The sequence below is a fragment of the Tamandua tetradactyla genome, chromosome 21 (assembly GCF_023851605.1).
Source record: "Tamandua tetradactyla isolate mTamTet1 chromosome 21, mTamTet1.pri, whole genome shotgun sequence".
Lineage (NCBI taxonomy): Eukaryota > Metazoa > Chordata > Mammalia > Pilosa > Myrmecophagidae > Tamandua > Tamandua tetradactyla.
The window spans coordinates 52,618,196-52,643,104 of record NC_135347.1 but is presented as its reverse complement, the minus strand read 5'-3'; the positions used below and the strand labels follow the sequence as shown (position 1 = coordinate 52,643,104).

The 24,909-nt window shown below is 40.0% G+C and overlaps 1 protein-coding gene across 1 annotated transcript in view; it reads right to left on the bottom strand.

The window, feature by feature from the left end:
- The window catches only part of DMGDH (dimethylglycine dehydrogenase), a 108,302-nt gene that overhangs the window by 73,253 nt on the left and 10,140 nt on the right, over nucleotides 1-24,909 (bottom strand). The window contains exons 4-8 of the mRNA XM_077138667.1: nucleotides 18,755-18,932; nucleotides 12,452-12,550; nucleotides 10,919-11,083; nucleotides 8,029-8,233; nucleotides 2,188-2,436 (exon numbers count right to left, since the gene is read on the bottom strand). Coding sequence (XP_076994782.1) covers nucleotides 2,188-2,436; nucleotides 8,029-8,233; nucleotides 10,919-11,083; nucleotides 12,452-12,550; nucleotides 18,755-18,932 — 896 coding nt within the window. The remainder of the gene's footprint in view (nucleotides 1-2,187; nucleotides 2,437-8,028; nucleotides 8,234-10,918; nucleotides 11,084-12,451; nucleotides 12,551-18,754; nucleotides 18,933-24,909) is intronic.

Below are 24,909 nucleotides of genomic sequence, written 5' to 3'. Positions count from 1 at the left end.
TCGATTACCAAAACCTCTCCATCACCCTACACAGGAACCTGCACCCATTAAGCAATAACTCCCCATTTTTGCTCCTTCTGGACCATGGCAACCTCTAGTCTATTTTCTGTCTCTGAATGTGCCTATTCTAGATGCTTTATCTAAGTGGAATCATGTAGTATTTGTCCTTTGTGTTGCTATTTCACATAGCATAACGTTTTCAATGTTCACCCATGTTGGAGCATGCATTAAAACTTCATTCCTTTACATGGCTGAATATCAGTCCACGGTATATATCACATGTTGTATATTCATTCATCTGTCGATGGACACTGGATTGTTCCCACTCTAGACCCCTTTGAAAACTGCTCTTCATCCTGGAGGGAACAGCATGGTGGCCTCCTTTCTCCAGCTTCTCCTATATCCATCCAGACAATACATCCCAGGGCTAGAGTTGTGTGAAATGAGGCGAGGTCTTGAAGTGCAGTCATCTTCGCAGTCCTGTGAAGCACTGTGGTTGGAGTCAGACCACAGATGAGCTTCTCAAAAAACCGTCTCCACCGAGTAATCAGTGCTGGATGGCTTGTGAACGTGGTGGAAAGGAGAAGTTTAGGGTCATGTATGTCACCAGAAGGAAAGTTGGAGGTTAAAACATGGGAATGTATAACAGTGAATTGTGTAGCAGACAATGCTCTTGATTAACTGCACGTGTATTTAAAAAGTTCTTTCATGAACTTAAAAACATATGACACTATTCAAAAGTGTTAATAATTGAAGGGTTTATGGGGGGAAATGTACCTATTGCAAACTATGGATTAAAGTTAACAGTAAAGTAACTCTTCCATCAACGGTAACAAATATACCTCACCAATATTCTGGGTCAATAACAGTGGGGGATAAGGGGTATAGGAGGATTTGGGTTTTCTTTTCTAATTTTTATTCCTTTTCTGGAATAATGAAAATATTCCAAAATTGATCATGGTGCTATCTGCACAACTATGTGATGATATTCCACATGGTTTGAACGGTTTGTGTGGTGTGCGATATACCTCAACAAAACTGCATTTACAAAGAGTCTCCAGCTGTACTGGCGGTTTCCCCACCGGCAGTGAGCCAGCTTCCCCTTGCCTCCTGCAGGCTCCACTGAGTGTGCTGCAGCGGGCATGTGCCAACTCCCCAGGCCTGCCCAGGACTTGTGGGCACCCAGCGCCAGCCAACAACCTGACTCTCCTCCCAGCTGGTATTCTCTAACTATTTGCTCAACATTTATTGGAAGGAGGGGCTGATTCAGGCTGGGGAATAGCAGAGAGGCAGGCTCCCCGGGGGGCTCAGCCCTTTGTCTGTGGAGGGCACATCCCCACTCGCCTAGAAGTGTCAAGTCCAGGCTGCGAAGCCCCAGTCCTGCGGCCAGGTGACCGCCCTCCCTGGAGGGTGCTTGGAGGCCATTTGCTATGACTTGGGTACAGCTGCTCCTTCAGGAGCAGAGGGAGGGATTCATCCCCATCTCAAGCAGCTTGTCAAAGAATAATTCTAGAAAGTCTCATTTTCTCCATGTCCTTAGAGTCCCTATAACATTTCAGTGCCCCCATAATATTTTATCTCCTTTTATAGATTCACCCCAAGTACCTCCCTGGGTGGCCCAATCCTTAAACTGGCTCGACAGAAATGTTTCAGGAAAAAGAAAAGACCTCCTCATCTCCATCCCAGAACCTGCCAGAGAAACTAGCAAATCCTGCTGTAGAATAGAGACCTGGGCCATTTTCACATTCATTTATGTAGCATTGGGGAGTCTCCATTCTTAGGACTCCTGGTTTTCATTCTTAGCAGGCTGGACATCTTGTTTCTTCCCGTCAAAGCACAACAACAGCTATAGCCGGACCTTAGGACCAGACCATGTGGTGGAAGGAGGACAGAGGAGGAGGCAGGAGCTTGGTGTGAACAGGTGAAAACACACCTGGAGCCTTTCAAGGCAGCTGGAATGTGTTTTTCAGCTTCTCTACCCCTAAATCCTACATCTCCTCTCTTCCCTTCTGGAGGCCTCACTCCCTGTGGGATTGTCCAAGGAATAGGAGGAGAGGGCTCACCTCCAACCCTCACCTCCAGTGCCCAGGTGCCTGCAGGTAACCTACCATCACGGAGTCATTTCAGTCTAGGGCCAGGCCTGGCAGTGCCGAGGATGAACCCCCATGTCGGACGTGCTGCACCCACCTGCGGGAACTCCGCTGGTGACCCAGGAGTCCTGGACTTTCATTTTCTCCTGACTCTCATATGGACCAAACAGAAGCCCGTCCCTTTCCTGCCGGAGGTAATAAGATCCTTCCAGGTCCCGGAGTACAGGGAGTTCTCGTTTCAGAGCTTTCACTTCAGGGATGGTCGCCGTGACGACGTACTGATGCTGAACCGGAATGAGAGGGTGCTCGAGCCCAATCATCTTACCTACTTCACGAGCCCAAAACCCTTAAATAAAAAAGTATTTTGCATGTCACCACATAGAGGAGCACATACCACATCTCACACAGATATAGTGACTTAAATTAAAATAAAACATTTGGAAGACTTGAGTTCTCATGACAAAGTCTAAAGAATGTCATAGTAATCCTTAAATCATTGTCTCTGAAAAATTGTGGGCAAGGACACAAGACGATGTTTCATATTATCCCGGAGATTTTAAGGTATCTGGAATCTAAGGGACTTCCTTTCCTGAAAAAATATTTTGTCCATAAGCAAAAAGTGGGCATAAGGGAAGAACAAAATTGTATTTGAAGGGGAAAAAATAAACACAAATCTATAAAATACGCAAGTGTTCATAAGAAAGATGGTAATGGACTGACCTGACTTGTGGACAGGGATTCTCAGGTAAAGAAAGTGGCCCCTGTGTTGCTGTGGTCGGTCAGTATACTATACAATAATAGTACATAATAATAGCATATAATAAATGGTAGCAGCTCTATCCCCCAGACCCTATGCCTCCCAATTCATTGGTCCCTAAAACCCACAAATGGTTTTGTTAGCTTAAAATTTGAAGATGCATACACTTTGGGAGAGATGGCACATCTCTATTTCACCTGTGATTTTAAAGGTTTACTGTGGATGAATTTGTAAGATCCTTTCTTGCAAAAAGCAGGAAGGCACCAGGAATCAGAGCAGGGAGTGAAGAGGCGTTGCAGCAAGAAGGAAGGAGGACTTAGGAGTAGATGGAGAATCCCCAGAACAAATGTTTCTCAATCCACAATTTGCATGGAGACTGGTTTATTAGTGGAAATGTGTGTTATTTTTTCATTTGCAAAAGATAGAGCCAGATACATTTGTGGCTGAATCTGGATTCTCTTCCAGGCCAATCCTTGAGTATATAGATAAAGGAGCTGAAGTCCAGAAAGGGCAAGAGATGTGCCCAAGGTCACACGGGAGACAGGGAATCATCACATTACTGGTATTTTAAAAATTCAAGACGCCTTCACTCATGCAAAGGTATTTTCGACTTTAAAATGACACAAATGATTATTATTTGACAAGGATGTGGTGTCAGCTGACCCACCAGTTCTAGGAAGGGGATTTCTATTTGCTTGTTTGTTTCATAATAATTTTGAGCAATCATTCAAATGATTAACTAATCTTACTTAAGCTCTTTCTTTAGAGCTTGCACTCTCTAAATTTTTAATTGTTATTTTCTGATTAAAAAAAGAACGTATGAAGGGGCTCTGAAGTATCTGTCTTTATGAAGTTCAGAACTAGACACAGAATCATCAACTCCAAGTTCACCTAGGAGCCCAGATTACGCACTCTCATGTAACAAAGTTTATTTTCGTTTAACCACCTAAACATCCCCCCGTGTATTCTGTTGTTAGTCACTCTTGTATAATAACCCCGGAAATGGGTGTCCATTTGGAACCAAAAGTCTGACCTGTGGGCATCAGAGTTATTTGCTGATGTTTTAATAATATAGAGATTTAATTTATTCTTATCAGCAGGAAGATGTGAATTATTGATATCAGGACCTTGGGGGAAAATATAGTAAAACCACATATCCTAGTTATATACTCTAAGCAGTTTATACACTATAAAAAGCGAAAATATTTAGCCTAGCACTTCAAACCACTGCAGTATCCTCGATGTGTTTATTTCCATTAAAAACATAAATTGAAGAAAATAAATTCTACTCCATGTTTATGAATTTCTGAATCCAATTTCTTACTTATTAATGCAGTCCATCACTAAAATAAAGTGAAAATGGCTATGCCTAAGTAGCGTGTGGTTATATTATTTCAAGCCCCATAGCAAGTTCTAAAATGTTTTACCCTATGGAGGTGGTACCTTTTGGTATTCTGTTCCTTTATGTGTCAACCATGTTAACCTAAATCTTACCAGGATTAATTCAACCCCTGCCAGGCCACCCACCCACCAACATCAAAAGAAAGAGAGCCAAGTGTGGAGTCACAGCAAACTCTACTAGTACTAAAAGAAAAACAACTGCAGAGACAAAGCATCAATAAAAATGATCATTGACTTCCATTAAAAAAATATAAGCAGTGATAAATAAAAATGGGTTAAAATAAGGAGGTAAGGTTCATTGACAGGTTTGCTTCTCTTCGATGGTTTTTACGGTGACAACAATGGTTTCACTCTTTGACACGGAGCATCAAGGCAAAATGAAGCAATTCTCTCTGGATGAACCCTAGGCATCATGCTAACATGAACCACTCAAACTTCTGATTTACCAAATTAGGAAAATTCTTAAGTAAATTTAACGAAGTTACCTCAGGCTTAATAAATCCATTGGAAATGAGGTCAAGAGAAACATTCATCACCATGCAAAGAAAAAGGCCCATCATAAAAAATAGCACTTAGCCATTCCCCAGAGCTGCACCTAAGGAGAGGGGCTAGAATGAAGCAGATTTTGAAAGCTTCTGGTACTAGATTTAAATTAGCCTATTGCACATCAAGAGGTGAGGAGCACCCAGAAACTTCCTCACCTTTCTTGCTTAAGAATAGGGTTATAGCATCCCCTTTTCTCTAGGGACACATATAGCAGTATTTGTCAGAGGATGTTTTGTAGAACACCTGCTACAGACTCACCTGGGGCACCTGTCCAACACACATTCTGAACCCCCAATCCAGGTCACTTGAATTAGAACCTTTCTGAAGCCTGGAGAATTCCCCTAAGTGATTGTTATCTCGAAGAGCTTAAAAACCAAGCTCTTTGAGAAGTTAATTTACTAGCAGAATGGGTACCCTAAGACTATAGAGTAAGAGAAAGGAGCAATTTTAAGGCTGGTACGGTAGCCTTATGCTAGTGTCTCCCAGGTTGAGCCATAGACATATCAAGGAAATAATTATAATAACCATAAGTATTATTATACCTAATATTTCTTGAATGCTTGCTACGTGGTAATCCCTGTTTTGGGTACCCTACATTATTAGCTCACTTACTACTCATAATAACTCTCAGAATAACTATCCCAACTTGCTGAGGCCACACAAGTGTGCCTCTGGGTCAGAGAGTCCCACTCTCTTGGACAATCCTGCAAACATACCAAAAAACTGGCACATTTTTCCTCTTAGACCTTGTTTTTCATGGATATCCTGAAGTCCCAGAAGCCTTCTGTTATGACTGCTCTTACAGAAACACGCAGTAAACTACAGAACAACTGAGTAGATAACAGAGGCCTTTCGATTTTTTACATTTTGGTTACATTTCTCAGTTTATAGCTTGGCTATTGTTTTCGTTACCTCTCAGGGCTGGCTTGGAGGCCTCACCTGAATATACGAGTCATCCTGCTCTCTCTGGGAAACATTCCATCAGCCACACATTCTCAAAACTTGTTAGCATGATGCCTTCTGCAGATGGCTGCTTTCATTCATAAAACTGATCTTGTTAGCTTCATTTCCAGAGGGGGGCATATCCAAACTTTAGCTCCCAATTCCTGAAACTAACCATTTGGGGAGCTTCTAGACTGAAATAAGGTTCTTAAAAAAAAAATTTGCAAATAAACACACACATACCTCTTATGGACTACTAATATGTAGTAAGATTTTCTCCAGCAAATTCTACGCAGTAGAATGTAAGAGATGAAGGAGGGAAAAAAATTATGGGCCAGAGATCTGATTTGAATGAGAAAAACAACTGAGTATTGAGACAGGATAGTTCTTCAATTAACTATTATTAAGGAGTTACTCGGAGTTTACTAGGAATGGAAATGGGAAAGGGAGTGTACGTGGTTGGATAAAAGGTATCAAGAATCAAGAGAGGAGAGAAACATTACCATTCTGTTCTATCTAATTACGGGGATTTGAATCCCTTCCTTCCCACCCCACCCCACCCCCAGACACACATGAGTAACACAGCTGTACAGAAAACTGCCAGGGTTTAGGTCAGATCTCTTTGGAGGTTATTCTATCTTTTCTCTTCAGAGATTTCTAATTCCTCACAGTCCTTTGGTTTAGAAAAAGTTATTTCAACTATATAAACCAAAGTTGATCCATTTTAGCAAAACAGGGATAAATGTGTCAAATTAAGGTCTTGTATATTCTTTCTCAAAACATCAGTTGGGAATGAACGGTGGCCTGAAACCTGATGTTGAGAATAATGGGGGGCTTTGTTCAAGCCTGGCTGACATGAGTGCTGGGATTGATTAGCAATGTCTGCCACGGGTGCTGGATAGGAATCAAAGTCTGTTCAGTATTTGCTGTCACTATGAAAATGGTCAGATATTTTTAATAAGGGCTGATTTCATGAAACTACAAAGAAAGTTATAAGGTTGTGTAAAATATTTGCTAGTTGGAAAACAGGAAAAATTATTTCATTGCCTTAGATCTTCTAACAGAATTTAGAAGACTCACTCTGTTAGCATCAAGAACTGAAGTGTGGAGGGGAGTATTAGAAAGGGTAATGGGGTAAGTAAAGTTTAAAAACAGCAATGTTTTACCCCCTTGCTTTAATTGTTTAAGGCAAGCCCATTTACGTTATTTTGAATTTCAAATATTAAAGAAGGCATGAGATTTTTATGCTTCTCAAAGGGGAGGTGTGGATTAGAAAGATTCAGAAACACCAGTCTAGATTCTCAAATACTGAAGACATGGCCGCTTTTTCTAAGACCATTAAAACGTCTTGGTTAACGGAATAACATCAATCAGAAGTTACAATTTAGCGAGAAGAATCACAAAGGATTCATGTTTCTGGCAGGTCCTCATGGCACATAATTTGACCTGATAAATAACAAAAAATTGTTTTCATTTTGTGACTTACGCGATGAATAAGAGCAGATAACAAGAAAATCAGGTACCGCCTCATGCTCAAGTTTTAAATGAACCACTGTGACCTAGACTGCACAGGTGTTTCCACTAGAATATAATTTTTGTATGTGACGTCACATATAACCGACTTCTAGAAAGCATATTAACTCAAGAATCAAAAGGCCCGCGTCCAAGTCCTGGCTCTGACATAGCCAGCCACGTAGCGTGCTCCTTCCAGATGCTGGCCTCCTTACATGGAAATGAACGGGTTGCCAGATGATCACATATTCCTTTGGGATTTACTGCTCTCTGAGTCTAGGTTCTCACAGAGCAATGTAAAGAAAAGATAATGAAATATGTTTCATCGTGTGCTGAAAAGAAAGGGCGACGTTTTTAGACTTGAGTCAAAGGTAGGCACAAGTGGATGAGAGCAGGAGAACACAAATTACCAAGTCAGCAACAAAAAACAAATTGAGAACAAAGGGGGCTGCTCATGAATTTGAACACTAGAATTTGGTTATTAGTATAAAGAAAGAGTGATCATAGAAAGGAAAAATAAGCATAATTCCACTAGACACAATCTGGAGCAGAAGAAATTAGGAAATGGAACCATCTAGGGTGGCAGAGTGGCATTCACACCAAGAGCAAAGCAAGGGAGGGAGGGCTTTGTAGCTTAGACACAGATAACATATATAGCTCTGGAATGTGACCATGTTTCCTAACAGCGTTTGTAGTATGAAATATCACTTTATGACTAAATATGATTTCTTTGTCACTTCAAAAAAAAAAAAAAAGTTACTTTAAAGACATGATGCTTACCGGCAGCGTTCACGATTCTGTTTGCTCTCACTGATCCCTGCGGTGTTTCAACGTCCCATGTTCCATCTGACCTGGGTCTCAGAGAAGTCACTGGTGTAGGATACTTTAAAAGGGCCCCGTATTTCCTAGCACCAGCAGCCAGGGCCATAGTGAGAGAATAAGGATCAATGTGACCATCTCCAGGATTATACAGTCCAGCTAAAACCTACATGGATCACCAAAGAGCCAATATCCAAAACAATGTATACTTATTCTCAATGTAAATATATGCTGTCAGTAAATGTTTACTAAAACTAGATTTGAAAAGTGTAATTTGTCGCTTGGCATCATATTGATCCGTCTGCAATTTGTTTTCCTGTTTCTAAGGTCAGATTAGAGAGTTAACTAGATGGAGGTTTGCATATGTTTCCAACATTCATTCTTTCTTCCTTCCATAGCAATGGAACCTAATGTTTATTTAGACAAAGAGTACAGTTTCCAACTTCCCTGGCAGCCATTAGTTCCTGGTAACTAGAACTATTATTAAGTCCTGGTCAATGAGATATAAGTGAAAGTATGCAGGAGCTTTTGGAAACTATTTTAAGAAGACCACTGGCATATGCCTCTTTTCCTTTCTTCTTTGTCCCCCACACTTCCCACATCCTGCTGCCTAAATGCAGATTTGGTGGCCAGAATTCTAGCTGTCATCTTGGAATAAGAACACAAGGGTCACACCCTAGGAATGTCAGAGCAAAGACCTAGAAAGCAACTGGGTCCCTGAAATCTTCATGGGAAAGAGCCACCATTTAAGTCTCTTAAATGGTCTGATCCCCAAAGGGTTGGTGTCATTGCTGTGGGCACTGCAAAACGAAAGAGATAAAATCTTCTTGTCTAAGCATTATTATTTTGGTTTCTGATATTTGCAGCCAAATCTAACCCTAGCTGCTATAGCAATTATAATTTATATTAAATTGGTAGCATAAATTCACATTAAATGGTATATCTGGTGTCAGGAAAATGTATGCTTGATTCAACCATTCAGCAACTAGTTCTTGGGTGTCTGCTCTGTGTTACAGCTTCAGGTTGGGTACTGTGGGGGTACAAAGAAGAATGAAACTCAGACAACATGAGTTGCTAAAAGATAAGAGTATTATGAAGTATTAGGTCTCATCCATTCAACAAAAATCTATTGACACCAAATACAAGCAAGGAACTTGCGTCAGACGCTTTTTCTGCATCTACTGAAAAACTCATGTAGTTTTTGTCCTTTATTTTATTGATGTGATACATTACATTGATTGATTTTCAGATGTTAAGCTAACCCTCCATTCCTGGAATGAATCTACTTGGTCATGATGTACAATCCTTTTCATATGTTGTTGAATTTAGTTTGATAGTATTTCTGTCAAAGATTTTTGCATCTATATTAAAAAAAGATATTGATCTGTAATTTTCTTGTGATGCCTTTGATTTTGATTTCAGGGTAATACTGACTTCATAGGATGAGTTAGGAAGTGCTCACTCTTCTTCCAGTTTTGGGAGTATTTTTGAGGGAATAGTATTAAGTCTTCAAATGCTTGTTAGCATTCATCAATGAAATCATCTAGGACCAGGATTTTCTTTGAGGGAATTTTACTGTTACTAATTTGATCTGCTTATTTGCTAGAGGTCTTGTACCACGGACATTTGATTTTTAATAGAATTAACATTTCCTGAAGATTTCAAAATGTGACATTGCTGTTTTATAATGGCTATGGCCTCAAGGCAGTGATCCCATACTTATTCTATCTGGCACCCTGTTTCGGATTCAGAGAATAGCCTTCACTCATATTTCCACTGCCTGCTGCTCACGAGAAAAGTCCCTGAGTGTGAGGACCTCCAGCAAAGCATCCCAGGTCTGACACAGAAACAAATATGAACGTATCCTTTCTAGGAGTGAAGGTGGAATTTCAATCAAACAATGCAGGGCAACACCATCTGCTACATACAAGACCTCCCCACAGACAGATGAGTGGGTGCCAGCACCCACAGCAATGACACCAATCCTTTGGGGATCAGAACTACTGGAGAATTCACCAGCAGAGAAGCACATGCATGGGCTTTCCCAGCAGCCTCACCCTGGTGCACTGAGGCAGTAGGTACACTGGGGTCAGACAGCCTGCGGGCAAATCAGTTGCTAAGCGTGGGCCCTTATATAAACTGTCTAAGCTGCAGTTTTCTCATCAGTCATGATATATACCTCATAATATTATTGTGGAGGGCAAATGAATTGGTGCATGTAAAGGGCCTTATATAGTGCCCAGTATATAAATATGCTCTTGGTAACTGTTGATCAATATTATTATTATTCAGAATTTATTATTGTCCAGCAGGAGAAAACATTAGACTCCCTGTGGAGTGGATTTTCTCAGTTAAGTGTGGTATCAGGATGGATGCATCCCTGACATAGAACCTGGAGGGAATTACAGCTATGTGCTAGGTGATATTTGTGGAAAAAAAAAAAATAGCATGATACTTTTTAATGTGGTGTTTAAAAACATTTTCTTAAGTAACACGGTCTTTATACATATTTATTGCAACAGGTTCTCTTTCTGTCTGTATCTCTCAAAGGTTTATATATGGTAAACCCTTAGATCCAGGGTTGGGGCAGGAGGTAATGCAGGGAGGAAAGAGGGGGCATACACAGTGATAGTAAGGAATTGAAAACATTTCCTCAGTTATCATAGGTAGAAAACAAATAAGATTTTGCATCACATTTTCATCTTTCATTTATCATACATAATAGTCCACCTTCTAGTTTACCCAAATTTCATCATTAATTCACCTGATTTTGCCATTTACCTTTTAAAAATAACTTTCCCTAATGCTAATTCAAGTCAACAAATGACGAAAATACCCTTAAAATAAGTACCTTATTCATGTTGAGTAAAGGGAACATCTCTTGAATTTTTTCAGGTCCAATAATATACTGTTCTGTTGCATGCCAGCCAGTGCGAGTCATCTGATATTTAAATTCATCCACCCTTACTGGAGTTGTAGCAATTCTGATGCTCCCCGGCTGATGGAATCCCACCACCTGTGACAATAATGGCAATGAAAGCACATAAGGAAACCATCACTGGGCGCTCGAACATGGTTTTCTCTCTTTTGGCACAATGGAAATGCAGGTGTACAAGAAGAGAGGTTACCATGCAGTCAGAGAGGGAACTATATAAAATGCTGGAACTGTATGAAGATAAGCACTCAGCATCTGTCCACTAAATGCCCACTCAGTGCCGGGCACAACGGAGCCCCAGGATGGGCAGTATGGACAGGAGAGGACCCTGCCGACACATAGATTAGAGTCTAAAGGACGAGACAAGAGGCCCCGTGCAGAATCACAGTAACACAGAAGAGCAGTAAGGTAAAGGCGGAAGGAAAACGATGTGAAAAAGAGAAGGACAGAGGATTTGAGGTGGGGGTACAAAGAACCAAACTGGTGCCATGACAAGATTACACGTGAATGGAAATAGACACATTCATTTGACATTTATTCAGGTCCTTTAGTTTGCCAAGTGCTCAGCAAGACCCTGGGTTACCGAGATTAAAAATTCAGTCTCTGCCCCCAGGTTTCTTGCAGTCTATAAAGAGACCGACCAGTCAGCAACGTGACCATGGAGAAAGAGAGAGGGATTCGAGCACTCAGCCGGGCGTGCACGAGGTGGTCTTACCACTCGGCAGGGCAGGGCTGGCAGGTGGGAAAGGCGCAGAAGGCTTCTCAAACAACCCTCGAGGAAGGGTGGGGGTCAATGCTGAAGACAGGGGTCAAGCAGAGGAGGCAACATAAAAACCAGCAAACAAACAAAAAGAGATCTGAGAGAGCTCAACAGATTCCAGACTATAAGTACCCAGGAATGGCTGAAGAATAAGCATAGTGAAGAGTGGCGAGAGAACATGCTGGAAAGGCAGGCAGGGCAGCCATTTACTGCCTTTAAGCAAGGGGAATAGCAAGAAAAATTAACATAATTCAGTCTCAGCCTATGGATGTTCTTTGCCACTTTATTTTGAGAGTACCAGTAAATACGAGAAGAGATAAAAATATCTCTTCAAATCGAGGGGCTTCAAAGTGAGGCACTTCCCAAAGCTGTGTGACAATCTGGCATGCACCATTGTCGGATCTTTTGCAATCCAATTGCTAAAAGGCTGTAAATTTAGTTTCTAGATAAAGCAACTGACTGAAGATTTTTTTTTGGAAGCTGCTTTTTATTTTTTCTTCATTATAAAAGCAAGCAGAATAGTTAATTACATGGGCAATACACTTCAAGAAATTAAACTGATTTTAAAATGCACTCTAGAGGTTCTTACTAAATAATCTACCACATTAAATATTCCCACGCCAGTGATGTTACTACATACAGCTAGACTTGATGGCAAGACAGAGTCCTTCAGGAGAAACCACACATACCTGCCCAGTTTCTTCTTCCAGCTTTTCATAAAGTTTGATGCTATCAAAATGTATTTTCTTCAGATTTATCCCAGGGTGAAAGTAAGTTGTTAAACCTGCCTTGAAAGGGGAAGAAGTAAATACTGAAAAAAATTAACATTCTCAAAATTTTGATCATTTTTCTCTCAAGCAATAATTCACGGCTGGCGACAAGCTGAGAAGCACCACCACGACTGGGAAACGGCACGTGTCACCGCCAGCCTGAACACACCAGAACATGAGGCTCATGGCAGCGTTATATGAAAAAATTTGATACCAGATAAGCAAAGTGAGAGTCAGCCAGGAGAATTATAGAGTCCCTGCAATTTACTAGAGAGAGGGTTGATTGGAGGATTCAAAAATGGGACAATACAGGTGGAAAGCTTAGGAACAGAGTATTTCAGGAAAGAGATGGAGTGACGGCAATGTGGATTCAAAAATCAACAAACTGTATGTTCTTTCAAGTAGAAGGTGCGTGGACTAGCAAAAGAACTTTTTTGACCATTGCCAGCAGCCTTCCTGTTCCATTTTTTTGACATTCCATAATTCAAGAACGAAAAGACTCCTAGGGGGTGGAGCCTGATAAATGGTGAGCAGATTTTGTTGAAGCTTAGCCTATTGATTCACGTAGAATCTGGCACATACCTGATAACCCACAACTATTAATTGAATAAATATTGATTGCTATTGGAAAAATATTTAAAATATTAGCTATGTCAAAACTCATCAGCTCTAGCAGATGTAATATAATATCCAGATGAAGAATTTTAAGTATTTATATGAAGCAGGTTCTCTCAATTAAGTATCCGGGGCCCTCGTTTTTCCACTAATTTTTATTCTGGAGAGTCCATCAGCACACAAAACATTCAAAATAAAATCTGTTTGGAGGTATGTATAAGGTTCTTCCATGGTAGTGGTGGGTATTTGGTTCTCCTGAGTTAAAAAAGTACCCCAGTAAGTTCGAAACTCCGACCTTTATGAGCCAGAACACTGGGGCTTCCATCAAAGACTTATTCAAGCATTTGACATACGAAAATTACATATATATATATATAATTTTATTTTACTTTTTAGAAAAACCCTGGCCCAGCTTTTAGATCCTTCCATAGAACAGCTCCATGTGGGAATAGAGATGGACTGGACTTCCATTAAGATGGAACCCCAATCAGTCTCTTCACCTTCCACAGTCCAACATCCCTGGCTCTTTTCATCCTTGAATCTATGCATATGAATTTTTTGCTTCAAAGATAGAGAATCCCTGCCTTCAGGGTCTGTAGTGATCCCCATTTTCTCCTCTATGTGGCTCCTGTCAGTTGAGAAAACTGATCTTCATGAGCACCAGACTGAGCCCTGCTCATCGATCGCTCTTTGACATCCTCTAGGCTTTATAGCGGGGGTATGCCACAGCGTGAGAAAATTACATTATACATCAACAGTACTTCAGTCCTCTTCTTCCCCACCCCAGAAAGCTGTTTTCACTGAATTGGGAGTTAATGCTTTTTTCTTCTGAAAAAGTCATGTGGATTCATTTTTGTAAAACTGTTATTCAAGACATTTAGCCCAAAGTACATCATTTCGGAAACAGATTCTTTTGGTAATTCTTAGTCAAGGAAAAGCTGGTCCCCCTTACTGAATAGGGCTCTGGAGCCAGGTCAGTCAGAACTAGATTTTCATAGTCTACGTTTGCATACCTTTCCTTTTAATCAACTGGATTTTGTTGTTTAATCTGTGTTTAAAATTAGGGGCCAACCATATCAGTGCTTTTATCTAAACTATTTGGCGTAATAGTTTAAAACTTGCATGGTATTAATTGTTAATGTACCAGCCTTGTGATTTGGATGGAAGGATGGCATGATGTTTTCTCTTTTAGGACTTCCACAAAGATACATTAAATGGGAAGTCTAAAGAAGAAAATTCTGTTTTTATCCCTCAGGCTTTTATAGCCTCTTTGAGGTCATAAAACTTTCATACATGGAACAATTAAAGAAGAATATAATTAAGTGCCAGATCATACAGAATACACATAAGAACCATGGGAGCTGAAGGAAGAGAAAGGTTCTGGAAGAGCTGCAGACATCTTCAATAGGAAAGGGGCTTACTTTTGATTTGAAGGAAGAAAAATATTAAAATTGGTAGACAGGATAAAAGAGGGAAGATGAAACACAGACATGAATTCTCATTAAGGATTATAAGCCTTTGAAAAAATAATTTATGATTCCTGTAAATATAAATAAATGAAAGAGTAAGTAAGTAGGAAGAAGGCAAAGTTCTTCCTTATAGTAGACTGATGATTAATAAATATGAAAGAAAAGATGGAGTTAGAAAGTCATTAATGGATGCTAAAACCAGTGGTGTTTATAAAGGTCTCCCTTTAATAATAATTCTCTTTCAGAAGCCTTTACGTCCCACCAGAGAGGTTCAGGACTGACCTCAAGCCATCCTATATACCAGCAGCTTCAAACCCTTTATCCGTGCACTCACTCCCCAAACTTTTTATAAAAATGGAACCCCCTCAAAGGCATATTTCTTTATTTATACATTATATATAATTATGTGTTACTGCACTAATAGAAATCATAAAACATAAAAATAGCGTTAAGTGAATTAAATAACACTTTAAAAAGTCATTTTATTGCATTAGAAAGCTTTTGAATTTTAATATTACTAATAACGTTTTATCAAGAACAATGTGATTAATATGCTTCATTTAAAAAAATATTGGATTAACACCTTTTTTCTTTTAGAATTTCAACAGTCCCACGATGGCTTCGTGGCATACATACTGAGCTTTACTTGTTTTTGTTTGCTTGTTGGTTTGTTTTTGGCATGGGCAGGCACTGGGAATCGACCTCAGGTGTCTGGCATGGCAGGTGAGAATTCTGCCACTGAGCCACCATGGCACCGCCCTGGATTAATACTTTTTCATACAGCAACTTGAGGGCCTAATTCTAGGCTTTTTAATTGTGAGCCCGGGTGTGGTGACTGTCACAGCTGAAGCATTCTCTCTCAGTGATGCACCGATCTCTGTGGGAGAAGCGCATTCCTGGCTGGGCTTTTTGAACCATGATGGCACTTCCTCAATCCCACTCAACATCTGAACAAAGGTTTCTATTGAAATTCAACTAAAATGTTTCTCCTCTTTCCTTACCCATGAGTTGTTACAAACTAATTAGCATTGTATTTCATTTTTACGTTTTAAACAAATGGATTCAAACCTCACTGAAACTCCTCATTTGGAAAAATGTTTAATGGTTTTAAAAAATGTATCTCTTGCATAAATGAAACTTTTACTAGGTTGTACACATCATTTTGGTGAGAAAAATCTCACAATGCTGCCAACATTTCCAAACATCCCTTTTCAAAAGGCTCTCTCCAGCAGGACCTTTTAAAAAAGCAGTATTTCTCACTTCTTGTATCTGTCTTATATACACTTACACATATACAGCCATTTGTATCACTAGAAAGGTCAGCAAATTTCGGATACTTGTCTTTTTGTAAGAGAACAATTTATCTTTAAGTTTCGCAACTCTTTTAATTATTTGCTATGAGAGAACCACAAACCTCTGAAAAGTACAAGACTCTCAAGGTCAATCCCCCTCACCAATTCCATTACAAAGTATTGCAACAATTTCAGTGTTTAATGCCCGGTTGTTGTAAAATTAACTGCAATGATGACTTCCTTAATACGTCATGATAAACTGGAAAGAATGAAGATGGCTTGCCTTTGGGGTTCACCTTCCCCGTAGTTAATTTTGGGATCAGACATGATACATGAACCCTCATCAAATGTGAGGGCTATTTATAAATATTACTAAGGCTTATCACTTACAGTTTTAGATTAAAAATAGATTCATGACTCTGTTTTGAATATTCATTTTATAAGATGTGCCTTTCTCTCCAAGGACTTTATGCCTGCTCTCTTACTACTCTACTACTGAGCGCAATTTACATTTCCGTGCCTTATTGTCGTGGCTGCCCCTTTGGCTGACCCCCAACCTTCCACGTTCTCATGTCTGCTCCAGTAGCTTCTCCATGTTAAAAATTCCAAATATGTGGGATTTCTTCATGCTGTTCCTTAGAGGGAGGCCTCCTTGCCTTGCAAGAAGTCTTAATAATATCAGCTTCTTGGAGCAACTCCCTCTTCTTTTTCTTTCTCCAAGAGGTCCAAATAATCTGACTTCTGTCACCCGATTCCATCTTGGGCTCACACTGCCTGAATCTTCATTTTGAAGACCATAGCATACTACCTTGTCCACAAAGCAGGACAATGCCTTTACACTCTGGAATCTCTGTCCTCAAGGGAAATTTTTTTTTCATAGTTAACTTTTAACAAGAAGCTATCACCTGAAAAACTTTGCCCACTTTTCTTTTCAAGAATTAAGATTAAGGTTATATTGTTTAATCTATTTTTAAATGAATGCCACATCAAATCTGCATATAAATGAGCAAATGTCCATAAAAATTTTAAAGTGTGTGCCCTCCCTTATGCTCCAGAGGTGTTGGGGGGTGAGGTCCCCCAGCCCCCTTAGGATATTACCTCTTGCTATTTCCTCTGCTGAATGCTCTTTTTTTTTTTTTTTTTTTTTCACATGGGCAGGCACCAGGAATCGAACCTGGGTCCTCTGGCATGGAAGGCGAGCATTCTTGCCTACTGAGCCACCATGGCCCGCCCTCCACTGAATGCTCTTACCCAGTGGCCTCACAGGCTCCCTGTAGGGTCTCTACTCTGATATCACGTCCTCAGCATGTCCTCCTTCACTGCTCATCACCCGGCATCTCTTTACCCCACCTTACCTTTCTTCGTGGCACTCACTGCTAGCTAACATTGTATAATATGCTTGTTTTCTATCTGCCTCACCTGCATTTGAGGTCCATGAGGGCATGGGGCTTTGTTTTGTTCACTGCTGCATCCTCATCTGCTTGAGCAGTGCTAACCTGGCATGACGTAGGCTCTTAATAAATACCTGTCATGTAACTCAATGAATGCTAAGTTAGAAGAGAACCTATGGGAGAAAAGCAGGTTTAAATTGATAACACGGAGCCCACACATGCACTCTAGTTTGGTAGCTCCCCTAACCCTTCTCTCAGGTCAGAAGAATCAAGTTGAAGGAAAATCGTGAGGGAGGAAGCAAATGTTGCTTGTGAAGATCAGAGATTGAGCTCAAGGGGGAACTGGTGCCTGGGCCTCCTGCCTCCCAGATGAGGGATGAGGGGATTGAGGGGGAAGAAAGATGAAAGCGGAACCTGGTTTGGCACTACTTTTCTAGAAGCCTCTGGCCACCAGTGTGTAGGTCTGACATGTGGCCACTGGGACTCTGGGGCCTCAGGGTTTAAGTCTGGGCAGCACTGTCCCCCAACTTCACCTGAAGGCGCAACTCTTCGCCCACACCCTTGGCAGGTTCTGTACGTGGAACGGCCTCTAAACAAGGGGGTTCTCTCTTGTTGGCTCAGTAAAGGAAAACTAACGATGGGATGATGAGTGTTGGCTAATGCTGCCCAACTCTTCTTCCAAAATACAAGTACACCAGCAGTCATAAAATTTCCTCTCCCATCCTCGGCTGACCTCAGAAACAATTGGTTTGGCCATGGGACAGCAATGTTAATCTCTTATTTACCTGGACAGCCTTCCAGTCAAGCCCAATGAGTGTGCAGCACTGGGGCAATCACGTATACCGTTGAATATGTGGGATTCACTTAGCCATGTGTTTAATTTAACACGAATACTTTGTTATACTCTCTTAGTCCTCAAATTTAAGTGCTTATGAAGCAGAATTGTCGTCCCATGGCACAAAATTAAAACCATAAATAAATAAAAGGACCACGAAAACGAGGGGAGGGGGACAAGAAGGCAAAGATTTTGGGCCCACGTTCCAGATCAGCAGCCAGGATCCTTCAACCCAAAAGCTAACATTTATTAAACACTTACCTTAGTTCAATGATTTTACACATAGTGAATCATTTATTCTTCATCACAGCCCCATCAGAGAAGTTCTATTATTATTATTCCCATTTTATACATCAGAAAACAGAAACTTAAGTAACTTGCCGAAAGTCACATGGGAAGAAAATGGCAGAGCCGGATCCGAATGTAGAAGACATCTGCTCAAGGTCAAGGCACCATAATGTCAACACATTTCATGGACTTGTACCCACTAAACTGCACTTTCCCACACTCACTCTAAAGAGCTTGCACTGGGGAGTTGTGAGTGGGAAAGAAATCGATCACGGAAGAACACAATTCACCATGTGACCGAAGTTTGCATATAAAAGTTCGAGGTGACTTACTGCATGCCAGGTAGACCCAGCAGTGAGCTCCGACTTCTCCAGGAGGACCACATCCTTCATTCCCGCTTTGGCCAGGTGGTAAGCCAGGCTCACACCAACGCAGCCACCTCCAATGATCACTGTCTCTGCTTTGTCTTTCCATTTCCACCTTTCTGCCGATAAGGGTGGCTTTTCCTCTCTGGAAGACAATTTTTTTAAATGGTAACATCACCAGGTGTTTTATTCTGCCCCAGCTGCCAGAATGCAACACACCAGAGATGGACTGGCTTCCAACGAAAGAGATTTAATTAGTTAAAAAAAAAAGTATAGTCCTTCAGAGGAAAGGCAGCTAACTTTCATCTGAGGTTCTTTCGTACACGGGAAGGCACAGGGTGATCTCTGCTGGCCTTCTCACCCTCCCGGCTTCTGTGTTCCCCCAGCTTTCTACGGAGTGATTCCTTTCTGCATCTCCAAAGGCCTGGGCTGAGCTGCAAGTACTAAGATGAGGTATGCTGAGCTGCTTTGGCTGTGCTGTATTGAGCGCTCTCATTTAAGCACCAGCCAATTAAATTACACATCACTCATTGCAGCAGGCACTACCCCTAGCTAACTGCAGATGTGATCATTGACAGATGAGCTTCACATGCTGATGATTCAATCCACACAACAGAACTAGGCACCTTCACCTGGCCAAGTTGACACCTGAACCTAACTACCACACCTGGCTATGGTAGCTATGTTTTTCGTCTGACCAATGTGCTTCTCCTTACCTATTTCTCTAGTAAATTAATGCCTAGTGCCTGTGAGGTTTGGATGGTGCTGATTTAATAATTTAGGCAACCTGGTGGTGAGAGGAAGGATTTTGAGCCCTGTTCCATATAATGATTCTGTCCGAAGTAGCTTACTAATACAACTAAAGAAATAAACAAGTGGCCTCTTTTTTTTCCCAAAGAATCTGGGCAACAATTTTTCTCCGCCATTTAAATAACACATGTATAATCATTTTATTTCATTAATGACCATAATCATCATGGGGTTTAGCATCTATTTATCTTGGATCACTTCCTCCCTTCAATGTTTTCAGGTTGAAGACAACCAGGTGGAGCAAATATACGTTCTTGTTTTGACTCTCACCATTGTGTGTGCTTCCCTTGATATAACTATTGCATGGTATTATATATTTACATATATTTATTTTTATGACCTGTCTTCCTAGCTGGATCACAAGCTTCCTGAAGGCAGAGAGCATGTCTTATTCATCATTGATCCTCAGCTCCAGCCCACGCCCGCTGTGTTTGTCAAATACATAAATTTGAACATTGTCACGGTTCACTCTTGACCTTCTCTTGACTTTACTTTTCCTACATGAGAAGTCCCCAAAAGAACACAATTCTAATGCAGGTAGTGATTAGTAAGGTAGGGGGATTTGTAAATTATGACCTCAGGTTACACTTCTGACACATGCATTTCATTCATTCATTCTTCCTTTATCCACTCATTAAATCTTCCCTAAGTTCCTACAACAACCAGGCACTATGCAATGCACGAGAGATCAAATAATGACCCCAAACAGACATGGTCTCTATGATCTGAAGCGTCCAACAAAGTAAGAAGCACAGCTATTGATCAAAGAAGGATAAATATGGACTTACAACAATGAAAAGTGTTACACAGAGAGATAAAGCATTCCACAAGAGTATATATTCGGGAAGGTCGCTGATTTGAGGTTTGAAGGATGAGTTCTGAATTAAATAGGAAAGGCAAAGAGGAAAGAATCTTCCATCCTGTAAGAATAGTTGTATGGCAGGAAGGCACAAGGAGAGTCCAGGGCACTGAAAAGCCAGAGAAGTTTTTTTAAACACTTACCATGAGTTTAACAACTTTTAAACATACTAAAAAGTTAAGTTTTAATAGCTTGAGTTTAATAATTTTTTAAGTTATTAAAAACCAAAGTTTAAAACTTGTGTTAAGTGTTTTTTAAGCCACCATGTGGTTTTTTTTTTTTTTAACTATACTGAACTTGTATCACACATACCAACATGAGGTTTGTTATTCAGACTTTAAAGGCATCTTTCCTTAATTCAACTCATTCCTGCTCTAAGCATATATCAGGAAGTGATTCAAAAATAATAACAAAAATCAGGCCTGTTTGGCACAAAGATACAATTGGGGCAAAGTCTCACTAAAGGGAAGAGCTTGGGGCCTATTGGTTTGCTGCTATATGCTGAGCATTTAGAAGCCTACGTGCTCAGCAAATACAATTGAATGTATTAATGAACTGTATGCTTTCTTTCACCCAGTTCTTGCTACTTCTTTTCTAGTCACCAATCCCTTCCTTATGTTACCTTTGAATTTAGAGTAGCACAATATGAATTACTAAAGATTCCAAGAAAGTTCCCCATATTACATTTTGATTGCACAAGACCCTACAAATTGCAATTTTGAGAATAAATTTTTTTTAACATCTTTTTTTTTGTTGGCATGGGCTGGCACCGGGAATCAAACCCTGGTCTCCAGTATGGTAGGCGAGAACTCTGTCTGCTAAGCCACCGTGGCCTGCCCGAGAATAAGTTTTAAACAGAGAAAAAGACCAAGTAGTAACTTTCCCTAGAATCCATAATAATGGTGCTCATTATAGCATTCATTTTATTAACCATTATTTGAAAGGAGGCAATATATTTATCTAAGGAAAATAGCATTGCTAAACAGTCTTGATATCTAAACTTTAATCTGTCATCAAGATTCACCTAAGCTAGAAACCTATTTTTTCTATATTGGTTTAACTGATTTAGGGAGTGACTTATCTTTAATACAATTTCAACTTACAGAAAAGTTGCAAGAATTGTACAAGGAACTCCCATTAAGCACTAATCCATATTGATCAATTTGCTTTATTATTCTTTCTTTTATTATTTCTTTTATATATTATTATTTCTTTTATATATATTAAGTATATTCCATAATACACACACACACACACACACACACACGAGGAAACTTGCACTGGAATATTTAGAAGTAAAAGAACATGATATCTGCATGCCTGATATGCATGATATCTGACTATTTTTTGTTGTTGTTCTGTTTTATTTCTTGTTTTTGCATGGGCAGGCACCGGGAATTGAACCCAGGTCTCCAGCATGACAGGTGAGAACTCTGCCACTGAGACACCATCGCAGTGCCCCCTTTACTTTGAAAATATTCCAGTGCATGTTGCTTAAGGACAAGGACGTTTTCTTATATAACCACAGCACAGTAATAAAAAAATCAGGAAAGTTAATATTATACAATATTATTATCTAATCTACAACCCATGTTCAAATTTAATCAGTTGTCCCAATGATATTTTACCCCAGTCACAGAAAGCACACTGGTAGAATACTCGCAAGCTGTTTGGTAGAAGGCACCTCGCTCAGAGTTTATCTGGTGTTTTCCTCACGATTGGACACAGGCTAAGCATTTTTTGGTAAATATACCATTGAAGTGATAGTGTGTCCTCCCATTCCATGTTATTAGAAGGCAAGTGATGTTGGTTTGTCCCCGTATTGGTGCTATATTTGATGACTTGGCTAGGTGCTGTCTGTCAGATTTATCCATGATAGAGTAATTATAAAGAATCATGTTTTAGTTTCCTTGGCTGCTTAAGCAAATACCACGCAATGAGTTGGCGTAATCAATGGAAATTTATTAGCTCACAGTTTGGAGGTTAAAAGAAAGTCCAAATCAAGACATCATCAAGATGCTTTCTCCCCAAAGACTGGCATTCTGGGTTGGCTGACAGTCATCCTTGGTCCTTAGCTTGTCTCATGGCAAGCCACATGGCAGAGTCTCCTGGTCTCTCCCTTCCTTCCGGGTTCTGTTGGTGTTCAGCTTCTGCGTGCTCCTGCCGTGGCTGTCTCTCTGCCTGTCTGCTCATTCTGTCTACACAGGCCTCCAGCAATAGGTTTAAGACCTGTCTTGAGTGAGTTGGGCAACACCTTAACAGAATAACCTTCTCAAAAGATTCTACTCATAATGTGTTTACACCCAAAGGATTAAGTTTAATCCTTTAATGGATTAAGTTTGAGAACATGTTTTTCTGTGGTATGTACAGCTCCAAACCACTATAAATTAGAAGTGATATATGGGATGATTCTTTGAGACTACGTAAAATCTTAGTCCTTATCAAACTTTCATTGAGTGATTTTAGCATCTATTGTAGATTTTCATATCTATCAATCAGTTGACATTCTAGGAAATGCTTTCCTTTCTTCCCTGATTGCTTGTCTGTCTGTTTATGTTAGAATAAACTCATGGATATTTATTTTGTTTCAATGGGTTATAACCCATTACTATCATTCATGAATGCCATGTTTCCCCAGAGTTGGACACCAGGAAAAGGTTCTTGGAATTGACTCCTTTGTCCTTTAGACATGCCCCATGATTCTTTGAGTAATGTCTTACTTTCTGGTGCCACAATATGTTCTGGCATCTGGTATCTTTGTTTGACTTATTTTTAAATGATTTTTATCATCTCTTTGTGTGCTGTGTAAGAAATAAAATAATGCACTGATGATTATTGACTACTTTCCATAAAAATCAAATTTTTAAGTTGTCTAGGAATATCTTACTTCTGTTGAAACCATTAAAATGATAACAAGCAATAATAATTTTAAAGGTCCTTTTTTGTGTGTGTGTTCATAAAGAAAGAAATAGGATTTCTCTCAGGACAGTGGCAGGATGAAACAAAAAAGAAAAAAGAGCTTAAGTTTAGAAAACTCAGGTTTGAGACCCCAATTCAATTGGCTAGCTATTTTAGGGAAATCAAGGGTCTCAAAATGTCCTCACCTGTGGAATGGAGTTATAATGGTTCAACTTGATAATATATGCTAAAGTTTTATTGAATGTGTTTACTCCTTCTATCCAACATGCCATAATGGCTTTCAGACTAGGTATAGTGTTTGTTACTTACATAGATAACTATCTTAAATTTCTTTCGGGAGTAGATAGTTGTAAATACACTGGAAATTAAATAAAGAAGGAGACATGCAAAAAACAAACAAACAGATACAATTAATTGCCTGAGAGCTTTTCTAACTGCTTTCCCAAATACAATATCTTCTTGACAGTTTGGAATTGGGCATATAAAGAACACACAACAGAAATAAAATCATTTGGATTTTTATTTGTCAATACATAATTGTAGCTCCTAAATAAAGACCTCAAAGTATATTTTTGATAGGCCTGAATTATGCATGGAATTTGCCTCATTGGCTCTAAACAGATTAACGTGTGTGTCAACTTTCTACTTCAGTTTTCATTGGATAACGTTATTACTACTATAAGCATTTGTGATGTTTTACAGTTTACAAAGCACTTTCTCATACACGCTCATAGTTAATATTCACAACAATCCTGTGAGTTAGGCAGAGCATGTATTAGTATGCCCATTTTATAGATGAAGACACTGAAACTTGTAAGTGTAAGGTCACACTTTGTGTAACTGATTGTTCTAGTTTGCTAGCTGCCAGAATGCAACACACCAGAGATGGATCGGCTTTTAATAAAAGGGGATTTATTTCATTAGTTCTTCAGAGGAAAAGCAGCTGACTTTCATCTGAGGTTCTTTCTTATGTGGGAAGGTTCAGGGTAATCTCTGCTGGCCTTCTCTCCAGGCCTCTGGGTTCCAACAACTTTCCCCAAAGGCCTGGGCTGAGCTGCCAGTGCTGAGATGAGGTATGCCGAGCTGCTTGGGCTGTGTTATGCTGTGCTCTCTCATTTAAGCACCAGTCAATTAAATCAAACACCTTTCATTGCAGCAGGCACACCTCCTAGCCACTGCAGATGTAATGAGCAACAGATGAGGTTCACACACCATTGGCTCATGACCTCAGCAACAGAATTAGGTGCCTTCACCTGGCCAAGTGGACAACTGAATCTAACTACCACACTGATAGAGCAGGAACTTTTATTTCATGGCTATTGTATACCCAACACCAGGCACAAACCTTGCATTCGCAGACAGCCAATAAATATTTGTCGATTAAAAGGATGGATGGCTTGCTGGAATTCAAAACCGGGTCTCCTGATTCCAGAACATAAGGTCACAGAGTGTAAACTAAAAATTGAGTCAACTCATAACACTGAGTGATGCTAGTAAATGGAGATCTTACCTTGCAGCCTGGAATAATCTATCA